Genomic DNA, 12,956 nt, shown 5'->3' with positions numbered 1-12,956 from the left:
CAACCCGAGCGTTAATTGTTCCATTTAAATATACATTGTGTGTAGAACTTAGAAGTATCAGTAAAAAGATAGAAACTAAAAGTTGTGACTTGCAAGTGGCTTTTTACCACAATGGTGAAAAGGTGTTGTGCGCTTGCACAACAGTGTAGATTTGAACCTCGTCGGTAACTAATCTAACATTTAATTTACTAATGCTATCGCTTGAATAAAATTAAAAAAAGCTATGACTTAACTTTTACCGAAGAAACATCAATATTTGTAAATATCAGATCGATAATGAAGTACATATATATATTTTCCAAATGCCCAATGTCCATCTTTTCAATCGAGTGAAAGATAGTGAATCCAATTGCATGACATTTCAATATGCGTGTGTTATATCACCTGGTCAACAAATTGCATGCACATAAATTCTTAGGGAATTATCAACGGATAGTCATTGCCCAAATTGCATGCACATAAATTCTTAGGGAATTATCAACTGATCGTCATTGCCTACGTATCAAATGATGCCATCTGATGTTTACTTGACCTTATATCCATACTTTCACAACGTACATAGCATGCTAGTCTGCTAACAATTTATTCTTGTAAACAATTTGGTGCTTCCTTAATTTTGATAAAAACTTTTCTAATCAAATTAAGATGAAGCATACATAATCTGTAAACTATTTGGTACATGTAATGTCATGACATGTATTTGCATGAACTAGTTGTAATAATTTATTTCGTTCAAATTTATTTTTAACGAGAATTGAATCTTAGCAATACTTCTTTTATAATGCGATATTATCATTTCCTTTTATGATCATCACAATACTTCTATTTTTAACACAAACCCTATCAATACTCTTATATCACATATATTAATTAATAGTTGTTATTACAGATTTAGAAGCTAATTCGTCATTAATTGCAGAAGCTTCTCGTGTGCATGCATAAAGCTCGATGACTATTCCAGTCAAAGTCTTCTGAACTTTCTGAGAAACGCAGCTTCAAGTTGTTGGCTAGGAGAAATTTTTCCAAGTGACGGGAACACCATGACACGTGGTGTTCCCTCACACATTAGATTTGACATCTTGAATATCTTTCAATTTTATATTTCAATAAATAAATAAAACTAAATCCTAATGTGTGAGGGAACACCACGTGTCATGGTGTTCCCGTCACTTGGAAAAATTTCTCGTTGGCTAGAACTAGCGGTGGGTTTGAAAAATCGGAAATCGAAAAAAACAAAACCGAACACTAAACTGAAGTCGAAATAAACCATTGAAGAAAAACCAAACCAAATTAAAAAAAAATATTGACCGAACTGAATTACATTGGTTTGATTTTGGTTTCAGACCATCTCCAATGGTTGGGCTAAAGGCCAAATTTTTTAGCCTGAAAAATTTAGCTTTTAGTCCAGAAACAGTTTTTCTGCTCCAACCGTTCTAGCCTAAAATTTTAACCCGGGATTATTAAAGAATGAACTTAGGCTATTTTTTTTGTTAAATTAAATTAAAAAAAAAAAAATATGTAGACCATCGTAAATAAATTTTCTAAACATTTTAATATAAAAAAATTTAAATTCCCATAAATATTGGGTGAAGTCCACTCCGATTTCTGGGCTAAATTTTGGGAGGAATTTGACATTGGTTTAGCATTTAGCATTTAGCCCAAAATTTTCCCTTGGGTTGGAGTGGGTTTGGGGGGAAATTTTAGGGGATAATTTGGTTTTTAGCCCACCATTGGAGTTAGTCTCAAAGATGCGGACCGATTTCTAAACCCACTTAAACGACGTCATTTTATGATACTTAACTAACCCTAACTAATACATTACACAGTGTACATGTGCAATTAGCTTAAGGATTTGTTAATGTCTTTTATTGCCAATTGCTTAAGATGAAATGGATTTTGGCAGAAGCCAATTCCTTAACTAATACACGGTATGAAATGGATTCTATGTTAATTTATCATTGCATACAATTATTAAAGTTTAGTTTTTTGCACTATAACTATTTGAGGTCAATGCCTTATATGACCATGCATTATAAAATAGTGTTTTGTTGTCTCCTCCCCAAGGCAGGATTGCCAAGCCGGCGATCCGTATTTTTTTATTTGAGGTCAGTGCATGCATTTGAATAAGACTTCTGCCCAGTTGCATTTTTGTTTGGTTATTCATGCAAGCTTAGCTTGATACAATTATTAGTATCATTTTTTATCTTTAAATTGTTTTATCATTTTTGGTAATGGAATATGTATATGCATTTGTGCTCATTTTTGGTAATAAAATATATATGCATCTGCCCTCCTTTGAAGTTTCAACAATGCATACATTAAGTGATATAGTGTACCCTGCAAGCTGCAACGTTAGTACTTATTTAACTTGGTATTCTTTTTCTGAATTGATATGGTGTGCAAAAGAGTTTGAGGAAAAATAAAATAAAATAAAATAAACCGAAGCTAAATCAAACCGATAAAACTATCAAAAAGAAAACTAAAACGAACCGAACCGCATAGTAACTTTGATTCAGTATTCAGTTTCAACAATAAATCGAACCGAATCCTATAATAGAAGAAATCCTTTTTTTTTTTTTTTTTTAATGAACACATAAAAGTCTTCTGAACCTTCTCCAATACTTTTTTTTTTTCGACATCGAAATATGTTATTTTATCATTAAATTTGATAACTTATTGTTTATTAGAATAATGTAAGCCCCCTAAACCGTGAATTTGGTAACGTTAGCGACTAAAACTGCAAACGGACTAAATTGCACTTATCAAATCGGTAAGATTGAAACGTTTGTGACCAAAATGTGTTTTCGAGTCATTTCAATCAGATTTAGACAACGCTTCTTTTAAAGATAACATTTGTTTTTGTTTTTCATACTTTATGCAAATTTACTCTTTTGGTAATTCATTGTTCGGTAATAGTCTGCGTGAAGTGGTGGGTTAACAACTTATAAAATTGGCGGTAGTTTTTTTTCGTTGAAAAAGTTTTGATTGAAAGAGTTTCGTTGAAAGAGGACTAACGTTGCGGAAAAGGGCTTGTGGTTCGTGGCCTTTGAGCAAGAAGATAGCGGCGTTTAGGTTTATGAGGGAGAGAAGTCGAGAGATTTGTACTTGAAGCAAATGAAAACAAAGGGCATTTTCATAGGAAAATTAACAAAAAGTCTAAAAAAACTTTAGTTTTGATGAAAAAGAACAAATAAAGGTGTAGTGAATAGTACCAGGAAAATGTAAAAATGTAATTTTTCGTTAAAAGTAAATATTACCGAAAATATTTCGTTAAAACTTCTCATTTTCATTTCCTTCCCTTTCTACGATTATAGAGATTTCCACCCGTTCCTCTTAACACGTGTGAGCACCCCAGCCAAGAGGTAGTGAAGGTCAAATTCATAATTTTGTTCTTTTACGTTAAAAGAAAAAAACGCGGGAAATAGGCAGAAAATGAAGGGCTTTTCTGTCAAAACATTGTTAATGAACAGTAGTTTTTAACTTCAGTGGAGATGGTTTAAGGGCTTAAACTGAGATTTTCTACAAGAAGAAGATGAGACTGGAGGAATTTTGAAAGGCCAAGAAGAAGCTCAGATCCATTTGGAGAGCATTCAACAGTTCAACTTTAAAGAAAAGATTTACTTAATCTGTTGTGAAATAGTAAGAGGAGAAATAATCTTTCTCAAGTATGCATCTGAGTGTGATAGTATGCATTTCGTTTTAGTTTTCTAGTTTTAATTTTAAATCAAAATTGGAAAAAAGTGACATAATGGATTTGTAGTTTTAGTTTTGTAGTGCATTTGGTTATCATTTTCTTCTTTTTCAAAGAGTTGGAGAGCAAACACGCCAATATATGTAGTTTTGTTTGCAAAGATTTGGGACGCTGGATGACCTTTGTGCCTTCGAATCTGGCGACTCAGGGTGGTTGTTCGTGTTGTTTTTCTCAGATTTGCAAAGTTTGGGAGGGTCCTCAATCCTCATACAGATACAAACACGTGCATGAGTTAGAACTTGCTACATTTCACCGAAACAAATAAACCTGAAATGAAAGTCACAAGATTTGAGGATGGTTTTGCCTTTAGCACCTCCGATTTTCAGCTAGCTCCACCATGGATGGGTTCTTGAGACACTATGTTGTTAGGTCAGTGGTTGCAGAAAAGGATGAAGAGCTAAGAGAGAGAGCTAGGGTTTCTAGCACGCGTGTGGCTTGTGTGAGAGCTGACAAGTGGGCTGCCTTATGTCGGCCTGTTTGTGTCTCGTGGCCCAGATCAGATTCTTCAAGGTTTCTTTATAGCCCATCATTGTATACGTGCATGCCTCAGCGCCTCTAATGCTTCTCCCACGTCGTGAGTTCGATTCCCAGGTGTGTCTATTTCCTTTTTCTTTTCTCTTATTTTCTGTTTTATTTGTTATTCTATTTCTTTTATTGTTTTCTATTTTTCTTTTCTTAGGTTATTTTCTTCATTTTTGATAGTCATTTTACGTTTCCTAGGATTTAGTTTTTTCTACGTTTCTTCTTCTATTTATTTTCCACACCTTGAGGACAATGTGTGATTTAAGTTTGGGGATGGGAAATAAGAAATTTTTAATTTTTGAGTCAATAAAATTTTTTCATTCTTCTTAAGTTAATATCCATGAATTATTTTAAACGTTAGAACAAACGGACGTGGTGAAGATTAGGGTCTTTTCTATTTATTGTTGCTTATACATTAATTCATGAATTATACTTCGAAATTTGCACATCACATCAACATGGTTTGTGGAGAGTGAGATTGAAACATTTACTTTTAGTCTAAGTTTAATTTTAATTTTTGTTAGTTATTGTTATAAATAAAGTAATAATTGTTCCACCAGAGATTTTGCCTAGTAACAGGGCCAGTCCTACCTAATCAGCATTGATTCTCGCGTCAAACGGTAGAGTTTTGGCATAAAGCAGGGTGGTTAGTTGGTTTCATAGCTTTTTCAACTCGAGTTAGTAAGTCCTTACGAGTGTTTTACACCTAGTGCCCTAATTAGCCTTTGTGGTTTGGAAGTCATTGATCTAAAGCTCGTTACATGGGTTGGATCGAAAGCTTAAGTGAACTGACATTGCACGACCACAACTGTTAATGAAAAAAAAAAATGTGAAAGATTAAAAAGAAAAAAAAAAGAAGAAAAAAATAAAAAAAAAAAAAAAAAAATATATATATAAATATATATATATATATATATATATATATATATATATAAAGTTAGTAGGTGTGGAATAAAAATGACGAGAGGTAAGGGTTTTTAGTTGATTCTCCTTAGCTATATTGGTTCACTTTACACCAAAGGAAGTTTGTGAATTCTTTTCTAATTCTAAATAGTTTGGACTCTGTAATGGGATTAGCTGAAACTTTTGAAAAGATGTTCTGATTTTTAACGTATTCTATAGATTGCAACTTTGAAGGTGAAATTTTTCGTCCTTTAGTTTTAGTTAAGTTTCTAGTTTATTAGCTTATATTTTTGTTTTCTAGTTTTATTTTGCTTGAGGATAAGCAAAAAGCTAAGTTTGGGAGTATTTTGATGAGTCAATATTATATTATATATTTTACCATATTCTTAGTATAATTTGGTAATTATTTTGGTAGAATTTTGATACTTTGCTTTATATTTTCAATATAGGACATTCGACTTCCTCTTGAGCAAAACATGACCAAACGGATGAATTTTGGAGTGATTCAAATTGGAGGATGTTCGTGTGTCCCTTGGCTTGTTCGTATCAAAATTTGGGATTTTTCTACCAAGCTGTTATTTTCTGGCGATGGAATAAAAGAGTATTGCGCAATGCTGGAAAGTGACGTTTTTGGGCTTAAATTGTGTTTTTGGAGCCTAAGATGACCTCAAATGGGTTCGCTGGGAGAAATATTCATAATAGTTCAAGCTTTAAATCCAGCTATTTTGGGTCGATTTTGGAGTTGATTTCGGTCCAAAATGTGGTTGTGCATATTTTTGGGCAAATTTACTAAGTTAATTTAGGATTGTGTTTCCTAATTTATTTCAATTTATTAGGTTTCCTAGTCTTATTCTAAGACCTTTTACTAGGAGGATTTTATTTAGAGTAGTATAAATAAGCCTTTTTGGCCAGCCCTAGGGGGGAACGAACGCAACAATGAGAGAATTTAGCAAGCTTTGGAGAATTTCAGACTTTTTACCTATAGAGTGTTTTTTTTTTCTTTTTCTAGTTAATGATACTTTATTTGATTTTTATTATGGAGCCTAAAATAATCCCAAAAATGCTAGAGGCGACACGTGGACTTTTATTCAAGAAAGACAATATTACCCTCAATAAATGGACAGTCTTCTCAGATGCTCCCATGCGCAGCTCACATCCCTGGAGGTCTCAACAGCTCAATACAACTGCCCACAGCTTACCTGCCGTTGGCAATGAATTAAAGATAAGGAATAATCACCCAAATCCTATATTTAATACATTCCTAATTGAAGATTGACTCCAATTAAGTAAGTAATCCTAATTCAAATCAATTAGGGATAATTACCCCATTATCTTAAGATATTAGTTCCTATAAAATATCTTGGGAATATTTAGAGAATATCTCTCCCTTGAACATTATATGGATGACCCTAACCCTATAAATACCTTATATTCTACCAAATTTGGAGGGCTTTTGAAACCCTAAAAAAAGCCCTAAACACTTTACTCTCTTAGAGAAACTAACTTAGGCATCGGAGATCCATTGACCTAACCTCCCCCCCCCACCTCGTGGGCGCGTGAGGCTTAGGTCTCTGATCAAAGGTGTTGATTGTTTTGCAGGTGCATTTTCGTCAAGACTGAAGACGACGGAAATTTGCATCGACAAGTATGCGTAACTAATTTCTTTTGCTAGGGGTTAGGCCATGAACGTTAGCATGAATATGTAATTTTATTAATTTGCTTATGAATAGATGCATGTTTGCTTTGAATTATTAATCACCACAATTAAAACTATCTATATATTTTAATAATTGATCACCATTAGGATATTTAGACAAGTAATTTGATGCAATTTCTATTGGAACATCACCCTAGAATTGAGGAGGGCTTCTTGTGATTGATAATTGTAAGTTCACTTAAGGCGAACATCACGCTTTTAAAGGTTGCATGATTTTTTAAAGGGTTTTCGCAAAGCTTAATGATTATTGCATGTTTATATTTGATCTGAACATTATATACGGGTTGCATATTATATATATGTTTTTGCTTAAACATCACGAGGAAAATATGTATTAGGAAAATTTAACCTTCAAAGCATGTATGTGGAAATTCATAAGTAAATAGTAGAATTGCATAGGATTGTAACGGTGACGGCTAAACCCTAGTTTTTCTTTAAATTGATTTTAATTTAAAAACGTTTTTATTCTTTGTTGCTATTATTTCCAAACTTTCAGATTTCTTTTATTGTTAATTTAATCCTTTTAAATTTGAAAATCTCAAATCTTTGATAAAAATATGTTTTAATAATTAATTAAGAGTTGATTTAATTACGAATTAGTCAAACAATCTTTGGGGACAATGACCTTTCATGAGCGATTATACTGCAATTACTTTGTATTCTTGCAAGTATTTTCAGTGATTTTAACCCTATTTGCCTAGGTACTAAAAATCCTATCAAGATTGTAGATATATTTGATGTTGGTGGTGAGAGTAACCAATCCCCTTCTCAACTTTCTTTGAATCATTAAATCAAATCAAGATTACTTAGCATCTTTAAAGGAGATGTCAAAAGATAAATGTCAAATGTTAATTTGATGGCTGATGTTTTCTCTTTTTCCAACCGATGTGTTTCTTTGTTATAAATGATATTTGTAAGGCCCATGTTAAAAAGAAATCAATTAAAATCTATTTTCAAGATCTATAATTGGTGCATTAATAGGATTCAAATAATAAAATAATTAAAAAAAATTGACATCACATTTTCTTATTTGTCAAATTTGACATATGAAAACTCCATATATCAATCTACATAAGATTGACATATCGATTGTAACTCACTTGTACTTTCAAATTTGATTACATGAAATTTCACGTAGATGGTCTTTGTTTATGGGGTCTGAAATTCTTCATTAATAAAGAAAAAACGAAAAGGTTAGAATATGTTCTCGTTCTGATCAAGAAAGCAGACCGACCAATCACAAGAATTTGAACGTCTTGTCTCACCACACGCACACGCACGCCACCACTTCCACAGCAAAAAACAACTCCCATGCCTCGAAAAGTCCGACGACTCTCCATGTGCTCATTCAAAACTCTCAACTGGTAAGAAGCGCGATCAAGCTACGCAACCAAACCGATTGCTTTTACACCACAACAATTTCGTCAACCAAAGCCTACTCGTTTGTAATCAAATTATTGAAATTATTGTTTTCTTGAGCTGCGGCAACTTGTTGGAGTATTCAGCCATGGATTCTGCTTCTGTGAAAACGTTCCTGCTCGATGTTAGAGCTTCTGCGAATTCGTTGTTGTCGCAGTACGAGCCTCTGGTTCTGGTTTCTGCTCCTCTCTTTGCTCTCCTTGTCGCTTCCACGCTTCAATCGGCTATCCATGGCCTGCAGGAGAAGGGAATCAAAGCCACACTCCTAGGGTTCTTCATGAACTTCATCAAGTCAGTGACCTTTCGCATAATAACACTCAGTTCTGCTAATCTTTGTTAATTTTGGATATAATCTGTAATTGTAATTGTTGGGTTTTGTTTAATTTGGTAAACTGCAGGTTGGTTCCTGGCGTCAAGAGTTACATCGACGCTGAGAAGCAAAAGGTCTGTTTTTTATATATAAAGATTTCATCTTTAATTCAATTTCTATTTTTTTTTTTTAATATTTCTGGTGCCAATTTATGCTTTTTCTTGGGAGATGGAATATTACTGCCACACGAACTTTACATTTTGTTGTCCCTTGGAAGATGAACATTCAATGCAGTTTGTTCAGAGGCCGTTGATGATCAGTCAATAGCTCAGTTGTGATTTATTTTTGTTCTTAAGGGTTTTTTTGTATTAACTGTCTGAACTGGTTCCCCTCCCTTTAGTTCTTAACTGCAAAGAAATGAATTTTAAAGGGGGATTAATCTTGCTGAGAAAATTTTCATCTCGTGGCGGTAACATTTTTTCGGAATTGTGGATGTTGTTGTTGAACAAGCAGGTTGTGGATAAGTTACAGTCTGGTGGTAAATCTGGAAGAGAAAGTTGGAGAACTGAATTGCCTAGCACGGGGTTGGGAGTGGGAATCATAGAGAAAATGAAAGACGAGAAAAGTAAAGATGTGGCTTGGCAAGGAAAATGCTCGGGTGCAGTGTATGTCTGTTATTTTTGCTGTGAAAATTGATGTTGAACCATTCATCAACACACACTTATGTGTGCGTATATGATTTTTTATTGTGGGACATCCTGAACATTAGGTATGAGAACATGCCATTGATCGCATGGTGAAGTCAATGTGATCAATGGCGTGAGTCTCTGTTGAGGAGGTGTTGTGTATCTTTGTCGTGCACAAGAAAAACACCCTCATATGTATGCGTATTGATTGAGATTGTATTTATTTTCTGACCGAGAGCTTGATTGTTTTTGGGTTCTTCTTTGCAGCTACATTGGGGGAAGCGAGGTTGAAGGACATTTTTCTGTAATTAATGAGGCATGCTCAATGTAAGTAAGATTATTTTACAATATGTACATTGGAGGAAGTGACTCATGTTTTACCTCTGGTCTGAACTTGTTTGGATTTGGCCTTCAGGTTTGCACATACCAATCCATTGCATATGGATGTCTTCAAAAGTGTGGTACGGTTTGAATCGGAAGTTGTTGCAATGACTGCTGCACTGCTTGGAAGTAAAAAGAAGTCTTCTGGAGGACAAATATGTGGAAACATGACATCCGGGGGAACTGAAAGTATATTATTAGCTGTGAAATCATCACGAGATTATATGAAAACCAGGAAGGGGATTAAGAAACCTGAAATGTATGCCATGTTACACTTCTCTATACTAACTGTTGTAGCATGTGAGGTTATTTATGTAACTAATTTTATTCCAGCGCAGGATAATACCCGAATCTGCTCACTCTGCATATGACAAGGCTGCGCAATATTTTAACATCAAGCTCTGGCGTGTCCCTGTAAATAAAGAATTTCAAGCGGATGTCAAAGCAATTAGAAGACACATTAATAAGAACACCGTTTTGGTAATGTGATGTTCATACTTTCACCTGTATCTCTGGGAACATATTCTAATGAAATTTTGTTGTATTTTATTGGATCCAAAAGAAGAAAGTCATTTCCATCTAACCCATCATATGCTTTTCCTAACTAAGTTCTCAGTTGAGTTAAACTGACCTGGATTATTTTGATGCTGCAGATTGTGGGATCTGCACCTGGTTTTCCTCATGGCATTGTTGATCCTATTGAGGTATTTAATTTTTTTTCAGAGGGGAGTGTTTTAAATTAATTTTTGGGAAGATCATTTGATCTTAGCTTTAGTTGTGTTCTCTTAGATTAAGAACTTCAAACTGAGAAAATATTGGAACTTCTCATACAGGAGCTTGGTCAATTGGCTTCTAGCTTTGACATCTGTCTGCATGTTGACCTTTGTCTTGGCGGCTTCGTATTACCTTTCGCTAATAAGCTCGGGTATATTTTGGGTCTGCTAGCAAAAGTTGTTTTTAACTTTGGCTATCTGAAATTATAATTTTTAATCGTTAATTTATCTATCGCAACTTTTATTTCAGGTATCCAATTCCACCCTTTGATTTTTCAGTGAAAGGAGTGACATCAATATCAGCAGATGTACATAAATATGGGCTGGCTCCTAAAGGAACTAGCACAGTTCTGTACAGAAACCATGACATCAGAAAGGTTATCTACTGATGTTGATGAAACTTTCAGAAAGCATTTGTTTGCATTTGATTTAGCCTTCCTAATGTGTTTTTATTTTCATGTCGGTTCATTGGAATGCTGGGCTTTATGGCTTTCTATTTTCCATCTCAGCATCAATTTGTTGCTGGTAAGTTTTCATCAGAAAACAATGAATATCCAGTTAATGAGTTTTTCATCTGTTTTGTTTCATGAGTATAGTTTACTTAAGTGTACAGTAGGAGCTATCATCTGTGCTTCATATTCGATAGCTATTGCAGAAATTGGATTTTATGTTTTGTATTTTTTTTTTGAAATTTGTTCTGACAGACTAAAAGAGGAGAAAGAGTATAAGTGGAATAAATAGTTTTATTATTTGCTGGAGTTAACGTATATAACAGTCAGTGCTGATTTTTATGTTCATCTTGTATTTATATCCATGTTGCAGTTACCGAGTGGTCCGGAGGGCTATACGTGTCTCCAACCATAGCCGGAAGCAGGCCTGGTGGCTTGATTGCTGGGGCTTGGGCAGCTATGATGTCTTTAGGGGAGGAAGGTACGCATGTAGTGGCCAGACCTTTCTGCTAATCTGAATATTTCATCAAATTCTTGTCTTGTGATTGATTATGTTCATTACTTTCCAACATTCTGTAGGGTACTTGGAAAACACAAAAAACATCATGGAAGCATCAAAAAGACTTCAGAAAGGGTACTGTTTCCCTTTTTCATCAGATAAGGGTGTATTTTTTGTTCAGTTATTTTGTCTTCCTTGGGGGATTGGAAGCAGAGGTATTGATCTTCTGATAATATGGCAACTTTCTGTGCAGAATAGAGGAAATTCCGGAGCTGTTTATCATTGGAAAGCCAGACATGACAGTTGTAGCATGGGGATCTAATGTTGTTGACATATTTGAAGTCAATGATATCATGTCATCTAAAGGCTGGCATTTGAATGCATTGCAAAGACCCAACAGGTAGGCTATGTGCGTATGTTTGTGTGGCTGCGTTTGTGCATGTGTTTGCTTCATGATTAGTTAACGCAACAGTCAAGGTGTGAAACTTAATTCTTTTGTCTAATGTGCTTGACTCAGCATTCATATCTGCGTGACGCTTCAACATGTACCCGTCATTGATGACTTTCTCAGGGATCTAAGGGGATCCGTGAAAACTGTAAGTAGTTTTAAACTTCGTAAAATACCAAACCATCTCTACCATTTGATCACACCCCACTTTCATTCTGTACCGAAACCTGTTTATGCGTACATTAATTATCTGTTACCTCTTTCAGGTCACAGAAAATCCAGGACCGATAAGCGGAGGGCTAGCTCCCATTTATGGTGCTGCAGGGAGGATGCCGGACAGAGGTATGGTTCAGGAGTTGCTGGTAAATTACATGGACGGTACATGCTAGTGGTGCTCTCTGTCCACATTGTTTCTCGTGCTTCATGTTTTGTGCCAGAATTCTTTGTTCACGTTGTAAGAAAATTATGTTTCCAAAAACAAGAAATAAGAGACCAAAATCCATTCGTTCATTTTCTACAATTTAACCTCATGTTTGTGCCAATTTAAGGGTTCATTGTCTTAAAGACTTCCATGAAATATATAATGCGATCGTTTGCTGGAGCCTCCACAATTGTTTGTAAAATTGCACTGTGCGATCGTATGCAAATGCTTCCGTAGGAAGCACCTCTGTTTGTAAGTGCTTTTGCCAGAAGCGTCTCAAAAGCAAAATTTGTTTTTAGAATAAAACACTTTTAAATATCTGAAAAAACACTGCCAGGAGCGATCTTGGTATATGAAAACACGTTTAAACCCTTCTAAAAGCGTTGCAAATGGGACTTCAGGCTAAATTCTTTGGTTTTTACCTACAATCAAATATCTAAATAACAAGAATTAGATTGATCTGATTCTCTTTCCTTCTATTTTAAAGCTCTATGATTCCTTCTTTTTCCCATATTTACTCAGCAAACACGCCATAAATTCTTTGCCTTGCACATCACCCTTTTGCCGGTAACCGGTTCCGTTCAAATTCCGAGTTTTATCACCGGCTGCTATGGCGGTACAAATCATGAAGTACGTTCGCAAAACCGTATATTTCTGTTATGTTTATTGATGGAAGT

General features: G+C 34.7%; 1 protein-coding gene across 1 annotated transcript; it reads left to right on the top strand.

Moving 5' to 3' along the window:
• The first annotated feature begins 8,154 nt into the window (after positions 1–8,154).
• On the top strand, positions 8,155–12,368 carry LOC137736939 (sphingosine-1-phosphate lyase). The gene is made up of 15 exons (XM_068476264.1): positions 8,155–8,603; positions 8,711–8,756; positions 9,136–9,287; positions 9,576–9,635; positions 9,724–9,948; positions 10,028–10,169; positions 10,343–10,393; positions 10,523–10,614; positions 10,713–10,839; positions 10,972–10,987; positions 11,285–11,392; positions 11,491–11,545; positions 11,664–11,810; positions 11,928–12,006; positions 12,125–12,368. Exons 1-15 carry the CDS (start codon positions 8,401–8,403, stop codon positions 12,245–12,247), a joined length of 1,626 nt encoding a protein of 541 aa, XP_068332365.1. The 5' UTR covers positions 8,155–8,400; the 3' UTR covers positions 12,248–12,368.
• Positions 12,369–12,956: the final 588 nt, after the last annotated feature.

The sequence above is a fragment of the Pyrus communis genome, chromosome 6 (assembly GCF_963583255.1).
Source record: "Pyrus communis chromosome 6, drPyrComm1.1, whole genome shotgun sequence".
Taxonomy (NCBI): Eukaryota; Viridiplantae; Streptophyta; class Magnoliopsida; order Rosales; family Rosaceae; genus Pyrus; species Pyrus communis.
Note: the sequence above shows the minus strand (reverse complement) of the source record. Positions and strands in the feature narration are given on the sequence as shown.